General features: G+C 37.5%; 1 protein-coding gene across 1 annotated transcript in view; it reads left to right on the top strand.

Annotated features, from left to right (window-relative positions):
* The first annotated feature begins 2268 nt into the window (after window positions 1-2268).
* The window catches only part of LOC123680627 (echinoderm microtubule-associated protein-like CG42247), a 43932-nt gene continuing 22491 nt past the window's right edge, over window positions 2269-23709 (top strand). The window contains exons 1-3 of the mRNA XM_045618612.1: window positions 2269-2514; window positions 8018-8331; window positions 11405-11762. Coding sequence (XP_045474568.1) covers window positions 2512-2514; window positions 8018-8331; window positions 11405-11762 — 675 coding nt within the window. The 5' untranslated portion in view covers window positions 2269-2511. The remainder of the gene's footprint in view (window positions 2515-8017; window positions 8332-11404; window positions 11763-23709) is intronic.

Raw genomic sequence — 23709 nt, 5'->3', positions numbered from 1 at the left:
CTCTTGGGATACTTCTCCTATTAAAACAGGTTTTATACTTTCTGTTTTAACTGCCAAAAATATGATATTAACGATCTAAGTCATCCTCAAACAGTGTTTTTCAGGTATAGTCTCATACTATATATTAGGCCAATTGAAAAGTCCCCGGTCTGATGCACAGATGGCGGTGATAGTATTGAATCCATATGATTTTTAGTTAGTACCAACCTTCAAACGATACGTGTCAAAATTTGACTGCACTCCGACCATTAGTTTGTAAGATATTGCGTTGTGAGTGTAGCTACTTTTGTTATTTGAAAAAAGATGGGAAGAAAAGAATTTCGTGTACTGATAAAATATTGCTTTTTGAAGGGAAAAAATACAGTTAAAGCAAAATCTTGGCTTGATGAAGAGTTGCCGGGGTCTGTACCAGGAAAATCAACCATCATTGATTGGTATGCTTAGTTTAAACGTGATGAAATGAGCACCGAAGACGGCGAACGCAGTGGACGCCCAAAAGAGGCTGTCACCGACGAAAAAATCAAAAAAGTTCACAAAACAATTTTGAATGACCGTAAAGTGAAGTTGACCGAGATAGCAGACATTGTGAAGATATCATCTGAACGTGTACATCATATCATTCACGAATATTTGTACATGAGAAAACTGTGTGCAAAATGGGTGCCGCGTGAGCTTACAATCGATCAAATGCAATACCGTGTTAATGATTGTGAGCAGTGTTTGAAGCTGTTTAAGTGCGATAAACCTTAATTTTGTGTCGATATGTGACAATGGATGAAACATGGCTCCATCATTTCACTCCGGAGTCCAATCGACAGTCAGCTGAGTGGACTGCACACGATGAACTGAATTCAAAGCGAGGAAAAACACAATAGTCAGCTGGCAAGGTTATGGAATCAGTATTCTGGGATGCGCAAGGTATAATATTCGATTATTATATAGCGTTATTGGATCGTTTAAAGGATAAAATCGTTAAAAAACAGCCCCATTTGAAGAAAAAAGGTGCTGTATCATCAAGACAATGCGCCATGTCACAAATCAATGAAAACAATGGCTAAATTGCATGAATTGGGCTTCGAATTGCTGCTGCATCCATCGTATTCGCCAGATCTGGCCCCCAGCGACTTTTTCCTGTTCTCAGACTTCAAAAAAATGCTCGGTGGAAAGAAATTTAGCACCAACGAAGAAGTAATCGCCGAAACTGAGGCCTATTTTGAAGTGAAAGACAAATCGTACTACAAAAATGCTATCCAAATTTTGAAAGATCGCTATAATCGCTGTATCTCCCTCGAAGGCAACTTTGTTGAATAATAAAATCGAATTTTGCCAAAAAAGAAAGTGTTTTATTATGGTAGACCGGGGACTTTTCAATTGGCCTGTCATTTAAATGCGTGTATCGTTTCATTTTTGGTAATGTCGTAGTTTTACTTGTCGAATGTCGAAAGATGACGGCTTCAAAAGTGACAGGTGCCCTGATAGCTGGCTATTCAAAATGAAACCTCTTATTGATATATCCTATACTACAAATGCAGAAAAACAAACTTTCGAACGGCCATATTTATGGTTTATGTCCATCAACGAACTCAACAGCAACTTCCCAAATCAAGACGAGCGCTCATAAACTATCAAAAAAGAAAGATCCTACCATTGTTTTATACAATGGTCCTATTTTGACTTCATAGTTCGTCTAGGAAACTGTATAGAAGACTGGTAGTTCTATAAGAAACTGGTAGATGGCGCTATACGTTAATAGTTACTCACAACCCCCTCATAACACAGCTGTGGCATTGGGTTCTTCGAAACTGTTTTCTAGGATAATTTGGACCGAATTATAGGAAAGTTTAAACCCTGCAAACCATAAAAACCTCAATTACCATCGAAACGACGAATCCACAAGTAAAAACCACGTCGAACAAACCCCCAAAAGAACATCAAATCCCATCCCTAATCAACGTCGTCGAAATTACCACCATCCCGGCGGTTAATCGCATCCGAGATCTAGCAATCGCTGAGTCACCGCATGCGCGATCCGATCTGCGGTTTTCCCGACCGGAAACGACCAATGGGGGATGTAGCCGGGGGGCTGAAAGAGGGCAACTTCTCTCCCAAGCCACCTCAATGCTCCATTGGTCATTGACACTTACAGCCAGGCCAATGGGCTGTTAGCTGGCACGGTCCTGGAAAACTGAAGTCGATACGGGGAGAGCAACAAGTTATGGGCCACCGCATTTCTTCCAGGGGATTTTTGGAGGGTGCTCTCGAGGGTTGGAGCCTAGGAGAGCTGCTGTTGGTGTGATCTTGAAGTTTTGCCGGTGGTTGGAGTTTTAATTATTTTTTTTCTGGGCTTGTTGGGGTGGTTTTTGTGAGACGTATTGTCGTCTTGGTCTTCGAGCCTAGTTGGTTGGAGGGTGCAGTGACCTGCCGGGTGTAGTGCGGTGTAGGGAGGTAGAAGCGGTGTGTGTAAGAAGTTTATTCGAATTTCCAATGCCGGTGGAGTGAGTTGTTGCTGCGATGGTAAGTCTTGTTTGAAGGATTTTGTGCGCTCTTGGTGGGAATTCGTTATGAATTGTAGAACAAAGTCATTCCTACAAATATTTCGATGTTTGCAACAATTGTTTCGCCAATACTGTGGCTTCTTCAGGTTACAGACGAAATGTTAGCTGAAGAAGCCACAAACGTTGAAATATTTGTGGATTTTGCTTTGTTTTAATTTATTGCTGTATTTGTGTGAATTTGGTTAGTTTGTTGGATTTTCGTTTATGCTTTTTTTTCATATCGGAGGATATTCGTTTGAAAAAAAAATTAAAGTTCTTAATATCTCATTTCCACTTTTTAATTATACAGGGTATAGTTATGCACAGGAACTTATCTCGCATAAAATCCTCTGTAACTTAAAAAGTTTATTTATGTATCTGTATGTATTTATTATCAGCTTATTATCAGATGAATAAACTTATATTATTCGAATAGTTGCGAAAAAATGTAGGGGGTGATTCCTTATCAAAAAATAATGTGGCTCTCGCATATAAACCATATGAACTTTTTTTTGAGGCTCCCCCTGCTCAGTTACAGCTCCCTAAAAATAGCGCCCTAAAAATAGTTTTTAATTTGTGAAAAGTTTATAATTATTCTTTTTTGTTACATTTATTTTATATTTGTACCAGTTCTAAATGAAATATCGTATCGACATTTGATTATTTGATAAATTTAAGATCGAAAATAATTCCAGCCTCCACAACCCAGGCGTATTTTCTGTTGATAATTTTTTTTTTCAAAAACCATGAATTTTTGCAGAAAATTTCAGGAGATCTTATTTGTTAAGAATTGATCAGTTTATCTAAAATTAATTTTGTTATTGTAAAATATGAATAAAGAAAAAGGCATTACGAAACAAGTTTGAGGGGTGGCTTTTTCAATCATAAAGGAACACCACCAAAAAAATTTTTTTTAATGCCTTGTCGACATGAAATGTCAGCTCAATTTTATTTTTGGCATTCTATGATTTTTGAGAAGAAAATTGAAAACTTCTTTTCTTTAGGGGGCTATAACTAAGCAACGGGGCTCAAAAAAAAGTTTAATGAAAGACCAGCCCTTTTTTTGCAATGAATATCCCTCCGAATTTTTTCGCAACCATTCATATACACCCTGTATAAATAACAATTGTTTCGCTACGCAGTAGATTCTTAAAACTTTATATTTCTAGTGATTTTTTCGAAACTGTGTAGCCAAACGATTATAATTTATGAAATTATGAGGTTGATATAGAATAGAATGAAATTTATTTTCGATTTAATATGAATTTTCAAGTAAAGAGTCAGTCCAATGATTTTCAAATTTTGTCACGAAATATTTACAGCTACTGCTCAAATAGCGGGCTATTTAAAATGAAACCTTTCATTGGAAAATCCAGTATTTATATGATGCAGTTCAAATAATAGATTTTGAACCATTGAAATCCGGTGAACTGTGTAGACTAAGCCAACATTTCATGTGAGGGAGCCTATCTCACTTTCAGTAAGCAAATTTTGTCCCCAACATGAACTATAAAATTTGACATGAAGAGCGCGGATATGAAAACATATCAGTGATACGATATTTCACTCAATTCGCGAGTTTCTCCACAAAGAACGCACTTCTTATGTCCCATAGTGAATCAACGTTTCACATCAATTCAAAATATATTGAAATAAATACCTAGATATATCAGATATTCAGATAACAAACTTCAAGCGCGCCAAAAGACGTAAAACAACCGATGACATAAGGAGAGCAAAAGTTGCCAAACCTTGTATTTCAGCAGGTAGATACAGAAAATAATAAATATTCTGCTTATTATAAATTCGACAATTAGGAAAAATATCGGATTCCAAATATTCATATTTGCATATTTAATCGGGATTCACTCGAATAAATATATTTAATTCAATATAATATACATCCATAACGATTTAGTAAAATTGTGGCTTTGAAAATATATCACAATCCGACAACGTAATCTAACCATGTTGGGGACATGTAAAAATTGCGTATACTCCCTCTATGTCTATTACTCTATGGACTTTATCAAGGCAATTGCATTTATTCTGGTACAGAAAATATTGGAAATTAACATCAACACACATGAATTGACAGTAATTGCAATTTTATACTGGACTAGATGTGTAATTCGTCGCTTCTTAGATTTTATTTTTTTAACAAATTGTCACTGTTAAATCCTAAAATTCTCTGTACCCAAACAAATAATCTCCATTGAACTTGCCTTGATATTTTCAAAAACAATTCTGGCAGTACAAAATTCTTCTACGTAGCTACAAAAAAAAATTATCGACCTATTTATTGCGAAGTGATTACGCCATACGTTCCTAGCCTACTTAAGCAGAAATGACCATACAGTCACGACATCCATACAACATCGTGATTCTGCTGATAGCAAACCTACTGGACGCAGTTTCTGGGAAACATTCATCAGAATATATGAATCACTAACGTTCTTCCGTTTATACTTTTTGTCCGACAATTTTTTTCATCGCGATAAATGGGAATTAATACTAGTGTAATGTCGTGATCACTGCTCCACTTGAAGCAAAAGAAAAATTACCGTGACGTGTGTTTTTACCGTGGCGTTCAAGTGCATGCAAGACGTATCGATTTTCGATGTAATATTTTCGGTAGTTATAAAGGGTGTTTTTTTTAGAGCTATAGAACTTTAAATTGCAATAAAACAACGATGAATTATTCGATTGACATGAATTTTATTTATCCGCAAGATAATCTTGTGGCATTACATTTTAAATATGATTTCTGGCATATGACCGCCACGGCTGGCTCGGATGTAGTCCAATCTGGACGTCCAATTTTCGATGACTTTTTCCAACATTTGTGGCCGTATATCGGCAATAACACGGCGAATGTTGTCTTCCAAATGGTCAAGGGTTTGTGGCTTATCCGCATATACCAATGACTTTACATAGTCCCACAGAAAGTAGTCTAGCGGTGTTAAATCACAAGATCTTGGAGGCCAATTCACAGGTCCAAAACGTGAAATTAGGCGTTCACCAAACGTGTCTTTCAATAAATCGATTGTGCCACAAGCTGTGTGACATGTTGCGCCGTCTTGTTGGAACCACAGCTCCTGGACATCATGGTTGTTCAATTCAGGAATGAAAAAGTTAGTAATCATGGCTCTATACCGATCACCATTGACTGTACACTTGAAGATAAGCTTCACTCCAAATGCGGCAGTTTTGTTTGTTGACGTAGCCATTCAACCATAAGTGCGCTCCATCGCTAAACAAAATGAAATGGACGTAGTGCGCTATACGTATTCCGTACAGAACCATTATTTTCGAAATAAAATTGCACTATTTGCAAGCGTTGTTCAGGCGTGAGTATATTCATGATGAATTGCCAAACTAAACTGAGAATAAATCACTCGACAGCTGTTAAACTTAAAGTTATATACCTCGAAAAAAACACCCGTTACTTGAGACAAATGATGTTGCGATGTTGGAAGATTTGGGCATGTTGAATTCAACAGATTGTTTTTTTCACGTTCTGAAAGATTTGGAGATTTTTTTTTAGACTTGATGAAGTAGATCTCAGAACTTAGGATGCTTGTATACACTGTGTCCGTAAAGTATGGAACGAATTCATTTTTAGCTAAACAGACCATTTTAAGAAATGATCTTGAAACACGTCGATTTTTTTCAATTTACCGTATTTTAAAATAATAATCTAATATACAGGGTGAATTACTTTCTAGTAATGTCGTTACCGTCATTTTTTTCAAATGGAACACCCCCATTTTGTCTCAATTTTCCGATTACTCTAGCTGAGCTGATTCCAAAAATGTATCACATGTTGATAACAATTGGTACAGGGTGGACAAAAATACAATAGTTTTGTGTGTGCTCATAAAGTAACGTGCAACATCCTTCATTAGTTAAATTAACAATATTATCAAAAATCCTTATTTTCTAGCGGCAATAAACAAATAATGACATTTCACAAAAAACTAAACGACTATGTTTTTTTTAAATTGATAAGAAATAATTTCTTTCATATTCTGTCTGCTAGACAACAAGTACCAAACATGTTTGGAAACAGTTCTTTTATATTGCCTCAAGGTGGTAAATTACCCTCTTTATGACCTATTAACAATCCTCAATAAAAAAAGTAATAAATATAAATGACCACATTTGATTGTAATATCGTTTGTGGATAATTCATTGAATTATATTTTTCTAAATGGTAATTTCAAATTCCTAATGAGCACCTATTTCAATGTCCTTCGTAGAAAATTCTTATCGAACAAATCCTTGAGTTAATTATTTCAAATGGTAGCTTTATATAAGGTGTATTGTTAGCATTTTATAGGTCATTTCGAAGAAAACATATTTTTAAGAGATATACCAAACAATGTAGGTTAGTTACAACATTTATAACTGAAAAACAGATGGATTAATTTTTATGATCGTTGATAATTCCAAGAAGAAATAGTTAAAGTTATTGTGAAATTGGATTTTTTTTTCAAATTAAGAAAAACTTCTATATTCATCCAACTTTTAGATTTGTTCGATATCTTTATCAGGTTGAATTCCAAAAGGTTTAAGACACATTCTTGAGAAATTTATTTGGGAACAATATACAGCGTGTTCCTAAATTGAAGGTACAAAGGAAAATGGAAGATTCCTTGGATAATTTTAAGAGAAAAATGTCCTCTAAGCGCTTTGTTTTCGAGATACAGGGTGTTTCTTGTAGTCCCACTTTTTTGTAATGTTTATATCAGTTTATCGAATTTTTATTAATCTTCGCTACATATTGGGTGAATAAGTATCAAAACTCATGATTAATTTATTCATTGCAGCTTACTAGCTGGATCTTCATAATAATTTGGATTTTCCTGAGGATTACTAGAGAACTTTTTTTCATGAAATCGGTAGTAGATACCACATAATTTCGAGATACCAAAAATTGTAGTACTGGACCAAAGTTTCTTTTTACATTGTTCTAAACTACCAGTGGTTCACCAAAAAAAAAGTTCAGGAGGAAAGAAGCTGTTCCAAAATACATATCAACCTGTAAATTTGCATTCAAAATTCGCATATCACACGATGAGATCTCTAAATTTGAATATCTATGCCTTGTGAATTTAGCAACTTTAACACCCTGTATTTTGAAAACAAAATGTTGGCGGGCCAATGTCCACAGAACTTTTTTTTCTCAAAACGATCCGAGGAATCTGTCATTTTCGTTTGTACAACCAATTTAGGAACACCCTGTAGAAAAAATATGTCCCAAATAATTATTCTCCTTCCTTCTTGTTTCCAAATCAACTTAATTTTCGACAATTAAGCCATTAAAAAACCAAAAGTCTATTGAACTGAGCAGTTTTCTCCTTCATTTTTCTTCCTCTTCCCTCCATCACTCAACATCCAAAACCCAACCGACCCCAACCTCAAAACCAACTATATCTCTTCAAAATCAAAAAAATCAATTCCACCTCTTCCTCTTCCAGTCAGTGGCCCCTTCTCGTGCCAACAGTCGCCTCCAAACCTACGAGGACGTCCCTACGGCAGATGCCTCCCCCGTCCACCCGCCAGATGGCGCCACGGACCCCAAAACCCAGAGGGACGGCGGCGAAGTGAGCGGCGGCGGCGAGAACAGAAACGGCGGACACATGGACGAGGCCGAGCTCAGTGGTGTTCTGGACGCTGGTGCGTTGGACGCGGTGCACAGACAATCGGAAAGCGAGGAGGAGGACTCCGTCGAGGAGGACGAGCCCCCAAGGGCGACAAACGGGGGATTTTGGAGACAAGGGGCGGCCTCCAGGTGAGTAGGGGAGGGTTTGGACGGTTTTGTGGTTTTGGCGCGAATTTTCGTGTCTGAAAGTCTGTTGGGAGATGAGGAATCTTTGAGGTAGCACTTGGTGTCATCAGTTACTTAATTGTCTTAATTAGTGTTAGTTATATCTCATGTTAACTCTAAGGAGATTATCTTCGCTTCATAGACTCTTCTAGACATTTTCCAGATTAATTGAACTAGAATCTAAGGGAATCTTCTGTTTTGAGAAGCTACAAGAAGTTTGTTTATGTTTGATAATATTGTTATGATTCGCCATTGAGATAAAAATGTTAATTTTTGCTAGAAAAACCTTTGTTACTGCATCCAGTTTCTCTTTGTGTCTAAATACTACTAAATACAAATGTTTAATATCTGTCTTGATATCTTTCCAAACCCTTCATGATGTGTTTGGAGTTGATTCTAGTAAAGATGACTGGCTAAGACAAAGCTTTTCGTTCTATATTCTGATGAATATCATCATGGCTTACCTCGTCCAAATACTTATATCCAATATAAGAAGATTGCCCCAATTATTTCCTAGTCTTAATTAGTTTCAATTATATCTTATGTTGACTCTGATCTTTTACTTTAAGAAGATAACCTCAGCTTCATCGACTCTTCTTGACATTTCCTAGATTAATTGAACGAATCTTGAGGAATTTTGAGTGGCTACAACAGGTTTCTTTATGCTTGAGAAAGTTTGCATGCTTCGCCATCGAGACTCTAAACCATAACCTCAATTTCAAGTACCTAAATACCAGCTATTGTTTTAGTCATTTTAATCCTTGTATTGCAAAAAACTCTTCGACAAATTGATACTTTTTTAAAGATGTGATGTGAATAATCTAAATAAAGTTTCTAGATTAATTAAACTTGAATCTGAAGGAATCCTCTATTTTGAGTGGCTACAAGAGATTTGTTTATATTTGTGAATGTGAATGTGCTTCGGCATTAAGATATAATTCTTAATTTTTTTTCTGAAAACACCTTGGTAACTGCATCCAATTTCTCTTTGTGTCTGATTACTACAAATGTTCAATATCTGTCTTGACATCTTTCCAAACCCTTCATGATGTGTTTGGAGTAGATTCTAGTAGAGATAACTGGCTGAGAGAAAGCCTTTCGTTCTAAATTCGATAGATATAAGCATAATCATGGCTTACCTTGTCCAAATACTTATATCCAATACAAGAAGATTGCCCTAGTTATTTCCTTGCCCCAATTAGTTTTAATTATATGTTATGTTGACTCTGATCTTTTACTCTAAAAAAATTACCTTCGTTTAATCGACTCTTGTAGACATTTTCTAGATTAATTGAACTTGAATCTCAAGGAAATTTGGGTGGTTACAAGAGGTTTGTTTATGTTTCAGAATGTTGGCATGCTTCGCCATTGAGGCTCTAAAGTATAACCTCAATTACAAGCACCTAAGTACCAACTATTAATTTTTGGTCATTTTGATCATTGTATTGCAATCAAGTCTTCGACAAATTGATGATTTTTTGGTGAAGAATCGGCATCAAGCTTCTTGAAGACATTCTCTAGATTTATTGAACTTGAATTTCAAGGAATTTTGAGTGGCTACTAGAGGTTTGTTTATGTTTGTATGTTTCGCCATTGAGGTTCTGAAGTATAACCTGAATTACAAGAACCTATGTAGCTACCAGCTATTATTTTGGTGATTCTTATCATTGTATCGTAATCGAACTTCCGACAAATTGATGATTATTTGCTGAAGGATCTGCAATTTGCTTCTCTTATACATATTTATCACCTTCAATTGATATTTTGGATTATATGATGTATTTCAAATTCATTCAATGCCCTTCAAGATGTAAGACTAGGCCTTTCTAACTGCATTCTGCCAATGGAGTTAATAAAGAATAACTCAATTTACCTACCTACTTCTTTTTTTGATAATCTGAATTATTGTCCTGCAAGCCATATGAATTGGTTATTTTTTGTTGGATAAACCTTGGCTACTACTAGTTTCTCCTTGCGTCTATTTACTACAAATGTTTTATATGTGTTTTGTCATTCTTCCAAGCGCTCCATGATGTGTTTGCAGTACTAGGAGGAATAAGTAGCTAAAAGAAAGTCTTCCCTACTATATTCTGACAGATATCAACATAATCATGGCTTACCTCCTCCAAATATATTCAATGCAAAAACTTTCCCATATTTTTCAACTTAATCTGAGTTTGGTCTTCATTTAGTTGTTGTATCATCAGTTTTCCATAGTGATTAGATCAAAATTAATATATGGCTTTGATGGTTAGTAGAAGCCCCTCAGAACTACTCTCAATTTAATCTTTTGTTCTATATCCTACCTAACAATCGTATATAGTATTGGTAAATCTGACCACATACATAAGGTGTAGATCTGGCTAACCCAGTAATGTGTTTTGAGAATTTTCCTAATACTTCCTTGTCCGATTTGCAGAGACTTAAATTTCATCTCCATACGCTGATGCAGTACAGAAGGACTTATCACCAATCGTCCAATGATTCGAAATTCAGCTGGTGGCAGCTGCTTAAGCTATTGAGTATTACTTCAGATGTATCTCTCATTCTTGAAGTTCCATAGCTGCACTGCTGTCCTGCAATGTTCTTCTCCAAACCCCCAGAATGGTGCAAGTGTAGAAATCGATTGACAAGCTGATCTTGGCTTGGTCATTGACTTTAATACCACTTTAACCTGGCAACCATAACCTGACTTTCGAGATTTTTTCCAAGACATTCAAACTTATTGACCCATATTCCACATAGTGAAACCTTGGCAGGCATTGACTCTCAATTTAGTTAGTCCATTAGGCTTCTGATTTCTTCTCATATACATATCAATACTGAGACATTAACATTCAATAAATGAAACAATAGAATTGGTGACTGAACCATGGCCTTGAAGGTTTTTCACCTGACGTATCGACTAAAACTGTTGTAGGCAACTTCAGAGGAGTTATTCCGTAACTGACTACACCAGAAAACCTATCTGTCTATCTCTGTTCTACAGCCTGGTAGTAGAAACAATCAACATTCAGGAGTCTCTCTTTTCTTCCAGATCTCAATCGCCTATTATGGCAGACAATGCCAGCGATGCCTCGTCCATGGTGCCCCCCCAGAGGCCAAAGAGCCGTTCGGAGATGGCCACCAGCAGATACAGCAACCTCTCCTACTGGAAGGCCAGAAGGGTGGTGTTCTTCAGAAACGGCGATCCCTTCTTTCCAGGAGTGGAGTTCAGGTTCAAACCAGGAAGAGACATCATGTCTTTGGAGGCGCTCCTGGACAAACTTTCCCTTCGTATGGATCTACCGAGAGGTGCAAGATACATTTTTTCCATGGATGGGGACAGGAAATATAGACTTGACGAGTTGGAGGATGGAGCATCCTACGTTGTGTCTTCCTACAAGACTTTTAAGGTGAGTTTTTGCTTAGATGTGGGTTTTAGAAGGTTTGAAGATGATGTGGAAAGTACTAAGTTGAAGTTGATAAGAATAACAGATTCTTCTTGGTGTTTCTATAGGAAAGCAAAATGACAAGCTGATTGTGTCAGATGTCTGATCGATTCATGATATATTAGTTTGACAGTTCCATAGTGTTACACCATAAGATAACGCTGCTTTATTTTATTGGTACCTAAGCTAAGAGCCTTACGTAAAATTGTGCAAGTAGTTGGAAGACAAAGGCCAACAAGTTGAGAACGGCGACGTATCGACTTTTCAGCATCATCTTCAACACTTTGCGCTGCAGTAGCAATATTCTCTTCGGTATGCACATTTATTTGTCTTATTGATGGTTTTGAATCGAGATGTGTGAAATTAGTGAGAAAATGATCAATAACTTCACGAATTGCTTACTCACTAAGTCGATTATGTTGACTGTGCTGTTTCTTTGTCGGTTATTGTATAACCGTTGGCGGGTAATTCAAAATGTACAATTATTTCCCGAACTAACCTTGTGAACGCGAGTTTATACTATAGAAAGTTTAAAATTAGGTTCTGTAATTTCAGATAAAAAAAAATTAACAACAATTACGTACTAATAATACATGCGTGATACATATCCATCAGATTCTGTTTCCACCTTCCTCTCAGCAGTGTAGCTGGCGATTAAACAGGAAAAACACCCAACTCTATCTCCTACATCGGCCTAGTTTAGTAATTTTTTTCCATAAGAGTCACAAAACGGAATTTTCTCGTTGAGAGGTGATTTTCTTAAAACACAACATCTACTCACGCATATCGTCCTGTCGTTGCTTTAATTACAATATAGCTGCGAAGCTAGAAAGGACGATCTAAATGGTGTTTTGCATATCGTGGAAAGTGATGTGGACAGGGCCGTACTCGGTTATATCCAGTCTGAAAAATATATATTTTCAAAATGATTTAAACAAAATAATAATATTAAGACATCAGGGACTTGAGAGATCAGAGAATTCGATGGTGGTTTGATAATATTTGTTTTATTTGTGTTAGTAGAAATCGTATCTTTTTTTTTCTAGAAATTTAGTGTTGCTATCGACTTCCATTTCTAATACAAATTTCAAGACAGATTCTATCAACACTGTTAAAAAGCTATCTATTTCTGAACCGGTGGGAAATACCTAGATTTGGTTTAGATGAAGGGATCGATAGTCTTAAAAGCAGCCTTTTAGGAATGGGGTCTTTAGTAGTTTGATCTTTAGCTCTATACCTTCCTCCACAATTCCTAAGCAGATCATTTACCATATTGGCTAATCTGACAACGTCGATAGAACTGGTTAGCCCAAAAGTGTGCTTCTTAGGCTGGCCAGCTTTGAACAATTGCACACTATGGGATCAGCTTTCTCCATCTCCGATTTGCAAAGTTTGCAAATTTCATCTGCTGACAGGTTCATTCGGTAAAGAAGGAACTTATACCACAGCAAATATTGACGGTCCGTTGTAATGTATACAAGCGTTTTCTTGTAGAATGCTATTTTCTCTAATTTCATCTGAATTCTTAAGATAAGGCTAAGATGTGTACCTACTCGTAGACATAAGAAAGAGAAGGATAGAAGGAAGAGAAATACTCTGGCGAAAACTTCCTGAGATTGATCTCTCAAAAAGTTCCTAATACGAATACTGTAAGATCCAAAAAGACGTAGAGAAAGAGAGAGACACTGAAGAGGTCCATAACTTTTCTGTGGTAAAGGTCAATGAACCTATCTAATCAATGTGAATGAATCTTCCTGGGTTGGATCATTCTTCAAAACTTTGATACTGCGAGGTCTAAGAAGTATTTGGATCTTACCAAGAATATGTTACACCTTCTCACTGGATACCTTACAGAGCAGGAAGTACATCATGAGAATAAGTCTAGCAGCAAAGGGGGAGTGCAGATTCTGCTGGGAGGAGGAAGAAACTTTGGATCTCCTGATGATGAAATGCCTAGCCATCGCTAGCCAACGTAAAAAATACTTTAGACAAGAAACTTGTAGAAGTGAGGAAGTAACCTTAAAGCCATTCTAGATAAAATAGAAGCACAATAGACCATAAGGTCGCGGTGCTATAAAACCTCCCTTAAATCTAAAACTAGAAAGCTAAGCACACATAAAGATAGCTAAGGCTTCTGCCTACAAGACATTAACTCAGAGTCGTGGATAGCTTCAACTTCAGACACCCTCTGTTTTTCATACATCTATTCACCGGAGGAGTGACTTGTTCTTCAGTTTTTTTGAAGAAGTCCTTAGCACTTAGACGGTTACTATTATGAAGAAAACGAATATGGTCAACATTATATCTTCAGATTTGGCCATGAGGCTTTAGAATAGAGAAAGGAAGGGTGTAAGATCATCCTACCTCGCTTGCACCTTAACCTAAAGATCTATTGTGCGTCCCTGCGCTGTTTACCAGTCTGGCAACAATGTTCCTATGAACTTTATCACCTTTCTGAGGGCTACATCCATCACTTGTTCTGGCTTTAGAAACCAAGAGCCAAGGTGTTGTAGCCTTCTCTGGTGAACAGCTTTACATTCGCATAGCAAGTGTTTGGCTCAGTGGCTTCTTGACAGAAGCGACATATGTGTCCTCAGACGCTTTTCAGATGTTTTTCAGATGATACCTCACAGGACAGTGTCCCGTCAATTTCCTCAGTTCATGTCAACTGAGTAAGAGAACTTGTTTAGTTCAGCTCATCGAGCAGGAGAGAAGTGACTTGGCCATGAGGCTTAGATACAATCGATTCAGTCATTGGGCAGCAGTTTACCACTCAGTAGAATCTTTTTCGGGAATATTGCGAAATTCACCTTTGAAAGTACAGGGATCTCAAAGCCTATAGAGCTATTAGGTTGTGGTATGCGATCATTTTGGTCAAACTGCCTTGGTCTCTTACTATGTACTTAATCAAGTCGAAATTCTCCGTTACTACTGCCCTGCCTAGGGATGTTTCATTCTGCATACCAATAAGAGTAGTTAAAAATCGTTATAGGACCGGTCTACGGCAGACGGGGAACCCCAGGGATATCGAAGTAGGCCACCCTCTTCAAGAAATGGACTGGACTGCACCCAGGAAAATTAGCCTGATCGATAGCGTGAATGACCAGTGAAAATCTCGCCTCCCCTCTCTGCTGCATACGTCGTGATTTTCCACAACGGCGATTTCTAGGAAAGTGAAACGACCTTGGGACGATGAATAAATTGGCGTTTTGGAGGCGGCGCTCGTTATTCTTTATGTTTCTTTCGATCTAGATGTTTACACTTTATTTAGAGTTTTTTCTTATCTGCGAGGCCCAGATCTTGGTCTGGACAGAGTTTTTATGAATGAGTACATGAGGGGATGGATATCCAAGCTGAAATTGAGGGATTAAGACTATTAATTTATTTATTTATCTGATCAGACGGCAAAGCCATCTTACATTGATGGAAAATTTTAACAAAAACAATCTTCATTATAATATATAAGAACATAGATAAACAAGCACTTAAGTATCACAAGAACTCATTCATAAAGTTAAATTTTCAGAAATATACACTATCAAAAATGTTTTCACCAATTTTGTGCAATAGGCAAAATCAGATATGAGATGCCAGCGGGCTAGTAAGAGCTTGGGATTCGAAGTGCTTCTTCAGGGTGAATATAGATACTGAAAATATATCAGCCTGACATTTGCTAGCTAGGCGAAGAGCTCTAGATAATGGGCTGTGGACACTATAATTTGTTGGCGCAAAGCTAATGTGAAAAACCTCTCGAGTTCTAAGGAGCGCTGGACTACAGTTGAGATTTATTCTGCTCATTAAATAATTACAATCGATGAGGTTATTGATAAGTTTGAAAATAAGCATAATGCTAAAGTTATCTCTTCTCAAATCTAAAGATCGTGGTCCGATTGATTGATTTTAATTTTCGGATGACATTGACATTCCAGTTTTGAATGATACCCACTTCAGAAATTTCCTCTGTACCCTTTCAATACTTTGTCTATGAACAGCATAGTAGGGCGCCCATACCACTGCTGAATACTCTAAAATACTTCTTACATTCGAGCAGTAAACTGTTTTCAATACTAGACAAGAAGACTAGAAAAATTGACAACGTTATGTCCTTTTCCCTTCATAATACATAGGCGTACAACTTTGCTTCCGCCGTTTTTTCCAAAATTCGAGGCTTTATTTAAAAAAAACTGTTTATACATTTATGATTCAAAGTATTGTCCATCGCTGGCCACTACTTTCTCCCATCTTTCGGGCAGCGTACAAATCCCGCGTTGAAAAAACTGGTCATCTTTTGAAGCAATCCACGAATCGATCCAATTTTTTAATTCTTCATAAGACCAGAAGTGCTGGTCAGCCAGGCCGTGTGTCATTGATCGAAACAAGTGATAGTCCGAGAGAGCAACGTCTGGAGAATAAGGCGGGTGGGGTAGGACTTCCCATTTCAACGTTTTCAAGTTTTTCTTGAACACTTTCGTAACATGGGGTCGAGCATTGTCATGATGTAAAATCACTCTATCATGTCTCTCGTTATATTGCGGCCGTTTGTCTTTCAATGCTCGGCTCAAACGCTCTAATTGCGTTCGATAACGATCCCTGTGATTGTTTCAGTCAGTTTCAACAACTCATGATACACTACGCCGAGCTGCTGGTTCCACCAAATACTGAGCATGACCTTGGAACCGTGAATATTCGGTTTGAATGTCGACGTGGAACATGACCGGGATATCCACTTGATTTTCTGCGCTTATGATTATCGTAGTGAACACATTTTCCGTCTTCAGTCACAATGAGATCCAGTAATCAACATCTCTCGGCTTCAACTTGTACGGCACCCAATTTTCTGGATCATTCTCATGACTTTCCTGTGTTTTAAAATGGCTTTTTGTGTCACTGCCAATGATCCGGCCAATTCTTGTTGCGTTTGACACGAGTTTTGATCAAGTAATGCCTCCAATTCTGCATCTTCGAAAATCTTCTCTCTTCCACCGCCATGCTGGTCTTAGACGTTAAAATCACCGTTCTTGAAGCGTTGAAAACACTCTCGGCACTCTTTCACTAATAGCGGACTCACCATAGGTATTTGAGAGCATTCGATGAGCCCTAGCCGCAGATTTTTTCATATTGAAGCAGAAAATCATAACCTCCCACAAATAACGAGAATTTGACGTTATTTTTACCTGAGCTTATTGTATAACATCTACGATCTATTTATTTCGACCACTTACCGCTGCAGCAATCTATTGCAAAAAGGCGGAAGCAAAGTTGTATATCTAATATATGTATAATATATATTTAATATATATTCGGTTTTTTTATTTCTTGGAATACAATTCCAATTCGAAAAATGATAAAATATTAATAACCAGCCAACGTAGAATTTAGAATAACCAAAACTGTACACAATGTTGTCAATGTTTTATATTTATATTGAATCACTTTCACCGAATAGACTCAATTATCTTTTATAATTTCATTCGTGCGAAAATTGGGCCTTGATGACCGTAGAACTGTACGTATATATTTTCAAGAGAGTGCATGAGTGAACGAGCGCTCAAAAAAAGTTCCTGTTTTTTTTTGGGGGAAATTGTGTGGAAAGTTTTATCCAATACTTCTCGTTTAGATTGGCAATTCGAGTGTTTTATTTCCACTTAGCTACATGCAATAAACATCTGCAACTATTCCGAATCTGATAAGGCTTTATGGGAGAAAAATACAACAGCTAAAATAATTCAATTTACGAACAACTCCGATTCTCAATATTATAAATCAAGTGCATGCCAGCAACACGTTAGTCCAGAAAATGTCTCTAATCTCCCTTTGGTCGAACAGAAATATAAAGTAGACCGAAGTTTTGCGTGTGCTCCTCACCCTTCGAAGGGATTTTCTCACATGCAGTGGCGACCTCTGTCGGCCCTCTTGCATATAATAACAAATATTAGCGTGGCAATATTTGGGTCATAGCTTATCGCCTCCCGGTGTTTAACTTTCTAATCAAGATGACATGGCTAATAGTGGCCTAAGGATTGTTTATGAAACTTGGTAGTATCGAAGGCTTTTCTCAGAATGAATGTAAATACTTTTTCCAGCGGGCCAAATTGGGCGTAATGGGAATTTTGATAAGTATCTTTTGCGGGGTTGCCAGGTTTTAAGTAGATCAACATTTTTTCGGTTAGAATTTCAAGGTGACCCATTTTGGTTACTAGGTTGCTTTCCATTTCATTTTTTTATGGTAATCAATCTCAATCATAGAGTAATAAACATAGATAGAGGGAATATACGCAATTTTTACATGTCCCCAACATGGTTAGATTACGTTGTCGGATTGTGATATACTCTGCGCAAAAAAATTAACGAATATTATGGAAATCTCAAATTTATTCTACAGCTGAAGGTGTTCTCAATGATAATTATTTTTATCAGAATTATGCATGCGTATGTTATCCACTTTCAACGTTTTTCTTCAATACAGATGTTTTTTTTCCCAGCAGGAATAAAAAAGAGATGAGATTATCAGGTTTTGAATGTATTGGCTCCATTCTGAAATCAGTTGTTCTCGATCAATTCTAGTGATCAATAGTTTTTCTTTTTTGATTTTCTACACTCGATCGCTATGCAATGCGAAACACGCAATTTGACCCAAGAGGAATGTGCCCAAGCGATAGTTTTGAGAGAAGAAGGGTGGACATACACAAGAATTGCAGAAAGGTTTGGAGTTTCCCATACAAGTGTGTCCAGAATGTTGCAGCGATTCAGGGAGACAGGTATGAATGTCCGAAGACCAGAACAGGGTAGACCACGGGTAACAACTGCCATTCAAGAACGTTACTTGAGAGTTTCTTCGTTGAGACAACGGTTTGCAACCGCTCGCCTCCATCAAAATCAGCTTGAGCAAACTCATGGGGTGCAAGTTAGCACTCAGACAATAAGAAATCGCCTCAGAGAATATGATTTAAGGCCTCGTGTCGCAGCAAGAGGCCCAGCTCTTACCCCAGCCCATCGAAGGGCGCGTTTGGATTCTGCGAGAGAGCATATCCATTGAGAAGAGGCTGATTGGGAAAGAGTTCTCTTCACAGATGAGTCTAGATTCTGCCTCTACCATTGTGATCGACGTTCCCTTATATACAGACGTCCACATGAAAGATATGCTCAGTGCACTCTTTCCCAATCAGCCTCTTCCCAATGGATATGCTCTCTCGCAGAATCCAAACGCGCCCTTCGATGGGCTGGGGTAAGAGCTGGGCCTCTTGCCGCGACACGAGGCCTTAAATCATATTCTCTGAGGTGATTTCTCATTGTCTGAGTGCTAATTTGCACCCCATGAGTTTGCTCAAGCTGATTTTGAAGGAGGCGAGCGGTTGCAAACCGTTGTCTCAACGAAGAAACTCTCAAGTAACGTTCTTGAATGGCATTTGTTACCCGTGGTCTACCCTGTCTTGGTCTTCGGACATTCATACCTGTCGCCCTGAATCGCTGCAACATTTTGGACACACTTGTATGGGAAACTCCAAACCTTTCTGCAATTCTTGTGTATGTCGACCCTTCTTCTCTCAAAACTACCGCTTGGGCACATTCCTCTTGGGTCAAATTGCATAGCGATCGAGTGTAGAAAATCAAACGAAAGAAAAACTATTGATCACTAGAATTGATCGAGAACAACTGATTTCAGAATGGAGCCAATACATTCAAAATCTGATAATCTCATCGTTTTTTATTCCTGCTGGGAAAAAATATCTGAATTGAAGAAAAACGTTGAAAGTGGATAACATATGCATGCATAATTCTGATAAAATAATTATCATTGAGAACACCTTCAGTTGTAGAATTTTGAGATTTCCATAATGTGCGTTATATGCTCCCTCTATCTATGTTTAATAATCTGAGATATTAGCCGAATTAGATAGCCTGTCCATTAGTTTCATTATTGAAAATCAGAAACCCCTACAGTCCGGGAAGTTTCAACCACAGAATCGATTAAGTAAGCCTGCGCTTCTTCATCCTTGAGAATATTTATTGAGAGGGTAATTTTCCCCAAAACTTCTTTTTTTTTCGATATGCGGAAGTAGATCATCATCTTCAAGCCATTAGAGAAAGGTGTGCCGAAATATCGCATTAATTTAATGGGAATAGGAAAAGCCGTATAACATTAGATATGAATTAGAGATAAAGGGAGAATTTTCCAAGTAGAGGAAGTGGAGTTGATTAAACTTTGATGAAATTGGGGGATGGCCTTGTAATCTTCGAGAAAGCAACGAAATTCTACTAATTTTATTAAAAAAGTTCTGATACGAGTTTGAAGACCTCTTAATTTTAATTCAAAGGGATTTTAAGATCGCAACCAGCAGTTTTAAACCTGTCATTTTGCCATAAAATATTTCCAAATTTGCGCGCTTCATGTCAAATTTGATAGTTCATGTTAGGGACAAAATTTGCTCACTGAAAATGACATATGCTCACTCTATCTATGTTTATTGCTCTCAGATTCTAATCTAGTACCTCGCATTCGCCATTTTGCAACATCGCCAATAACTTGTTTTTCTACATTATTTTCATTAAAGGCCGCACTACACTATCATTCTTATTCGCACTATAAACGAAAAATGAGAATTCACTCAACAAATTCGCTTTGTTTTTTCATTCTTCAAATATAATTCAAGCGTTTATAGTCCTTTCATTATTCAATATGAAAATATAGGACCTGAAACCTTAATATAAAGAAATATTCGGTACCCAAATACATGTATTTTTTATTTCAGTAATAAATAACTTTCTTTAGTTCTCGATTCGATCTCTGTTTCTAACGCCCCAAGTAACATACTTCCAAAACGTTGATAACGATCTAACTGATGGACAAAATATTCGGACCCAGTGACCCACATATTTTATGGGATTACGTGTAAACCAAAAGCTATCGGAGGCAAGTTCGTGTATAAATAGATTCCTAAATGTGCCATTTTTGTATTAGGCGATAAGATCGAGGCTATCGAAGAGCTATAGCCACTTTGAAACGTTTAATTCTGGTTACACAACAGGTATTTTGACATTATGGGTAAAGAGAAGACTAAGAATTACCTTGTGATGGTAAAAAGATTACGTGGAATCAAATTTAGTTCTATTGGTGTCGTAAATAATACTATTAGGTGTACAACTTTGCTTCCGCCATTTTGCAATAGAAGGCTGTAGCGGTAAGTGGTAGTCGAAATAAATAAAGGGTTTTTTTTTTGAGCTATAGAACTTTAAATTGCAATAAAACAACGATGGATTATTCGATTGACATGCATTTTATTTATCCGCAAGATAATCTTGTGGCATTACATTTTGAATATGATTTCTGGCATATGACCGCCACGGCTGGCTCGGATGTAGTCCAATCTGGACGTCCAATTTTCGATTACTTTTTCCAACATTTGAATTGTGAACACGGCGAATGTTGTCTTCCAAATGGTCAAGGGTTTGTGGATTATTCGCATAGACCAATAACTTTACATAGCCCCACAGAAAGTTGTCTAGCGGTGTTAAATCACAAGATCTTGGAGGCCAATTCACAGGTCCAAAACGTGAAATTAGGCGGTCACCAAACGTGTCTTTCAATAAATCGATTGTGGCACGAGCTGTGTGACATGTTGCGCCGTCTTGTTGGAACCACAGCTCCTGGACATCATGGTTGTTCAATTCAGGAATGAAGAAGTTAGTAATCATGGCTCTATACCGATCACCATTGACTGTAAATCGGTCGCCATCTTGAACAGTAATGCCAACTTAAAGTTATATACGTCGAAATTACGTAAAATACGACGTATTGAGGTGGCTAACTAGCCACCTCAATACGATCATTAAGAATATACGAAAAAAATATCAATAAAACTTTCGGCATAAAAAAAAAACTTCCCCCATCAATCATATGTCCCCAAAATCCTTGTGACACAGTTCAGAACGTTGCAGCTTTAATATCCTCCGTGTCCTTGATGTCATATTAGCCTAATTTACTGCAGAGGCCTGTCCTAAAACAATCATTTATAAATTCCTCCCCATATTTATGCGCATATTTCGCTCTGACCTCCCTCAGTATTGTCTTAAGTTATTCAGGGTAATTGCCTTTTTTGATATTCAAAACAATTGCGAAACGAAGTAGTAATTACAAACGTATTTCGTCAGATTTGTGTCACGGAGAGGCTCCACTTAGCGTAGGCGTCGATAGAAACTGAAGAAGCGAAATGAAGGGTGTTTTTTTTCGAGGTATTTAACTTTAAGTTGGCATTACTGTTCAAGATGGCGACCGACTTAACAGCTGTCAGGTGATTTATTCTCGGTTTGGTTAGGGAATTCATCATGAATACACTCACGCCTGAACAACGCTTGCAAATAGTGCAATTTTATTTCGAAAATAATGGTTCTGTGCGGAATACGTATCGCGCACTACGTCCATTTCATTTTGTTTAGCGATGAAGCGCACTTCTGGTTGAATGGCTACGTCAACAAACAAAACTGCTGCATTTGGAGTGAAGCTAATTCTCAAGTGTATGTCGAAACACCGTTACATCCAGAAAAACTGACTGTTTGGTGCGCTTTATGGGCTGGTGGAATCATCGGTCCGTACTTCTTCAAAAACGATGATGGCCAAAACGTTACAGTCTATGGTGATCGGTATAGAGCCATGATTACTAACTTTTTCATTCCTGAATTGAACAACCATGATGTCCAGGAGCTGTGGTTTCAACAAGACGTCGCAACATGTAACACAGCTCGTGCCACAATCGATTTATTGAAAGACACGTTTGGTGACCGCCTAATTTCACGTTTTGGAACTGTGAATTGGCCTCCAAGATCTTGTGATTTAACACCGCTAGACTTCTTTCTGTGGGGCTATGTATAGTCATTGGTCTATGCGGATAAGCCATAAACCCTTGACCATTTGGAAGACAACATTCGCCGTGTTATTGCCGATATACGGCCACAAATGTTGGAAAAAGTCATCGAAAATTGGACGTCCAGATTGGACTACATCCGAGCCAGCCGTGGCGGTCATATGCCAGAAATCATATTTGAAATGTAATGTCACAAGATTATCTTGCTGATAAATAAAATTCATGTCAATCGAATAATCCATCGTTGTTTTATTGCAATTTAAAGTTCTATAGCTCTAAAAAAACACCCTTTAGTTTGACATTAATTGTCAAAGTCCCATAACCTTCAAATAATTATCTATGCTGACGTCTTCTGTCAATTATTATAAGCAAACCAGTTCCAACAAATTGGGTATACATCCTGTGATGTCTGGAATAGCTGTTTGGTCAATATACGAAGCAGAAAAACTTCAAAACTGAAATTATACTTAAAAGTGTATTAACAATAGGAAAACAATAAAATAGAAGCGATCAACTTGAAACCTCCGATACCAATTACAGAAACACCTAACAAGCCTCAATACCAAACTGACGATCAGCTTATACAATTCCCTTATAAAACAGCCAATAAAATCCCGAAGAAAAACGTGAAAATTTGCTTTCTTGATCCCGCTGAAGTTTTTACGGTGTAATTGCATCCCCCTATTTCACCATTAAAATTTATGTCCTCACCGTTGTTCGACCCCATTACATAAAGAAATAAAAGAAGTCTCCATTCATGTAACGCACTCGAAGGAGATATAGCCAACCTAAAAAAAAAAAAAACAACCCGACTCGACGCGATAAGGAAATTTAACCCCCGAAAATCCAGGTCAGTGGACACGTGACAACCCCCCACCTCTTAATAAGGACCTAGGGGGTGTCCCAGACACCATTCGATAAGATCAGAATTTAATAAAGGGGGATAAGATCTAGTTTCGTGTCAGAAATCAATCCGGATTTTTAGCGTAATTCTGTTCTGTGTGTATGAGTGTGTTCAGGGTCGTTTCTCCCGCCCTCTTCTTCTTCTTCTT

This window comes from Harmonia axyridis, chromosome 5 (genome assembly GCF_914767665.1).
Source record: "Harmonia axyridis chromosome 5, icHarAxyr1.1, whole genome shotgun sequence".
In the NCBI taxonomy this organism is placed as follows: Eukaryota; Metazoa; Arthropoda; class Insecta; order Coleoptera; family Coccinellidae; genus Harmonia; species Harmonia axyridis.
This window is presented reverse-complemented; position numbering and strand designations above follow the sequence as displayed.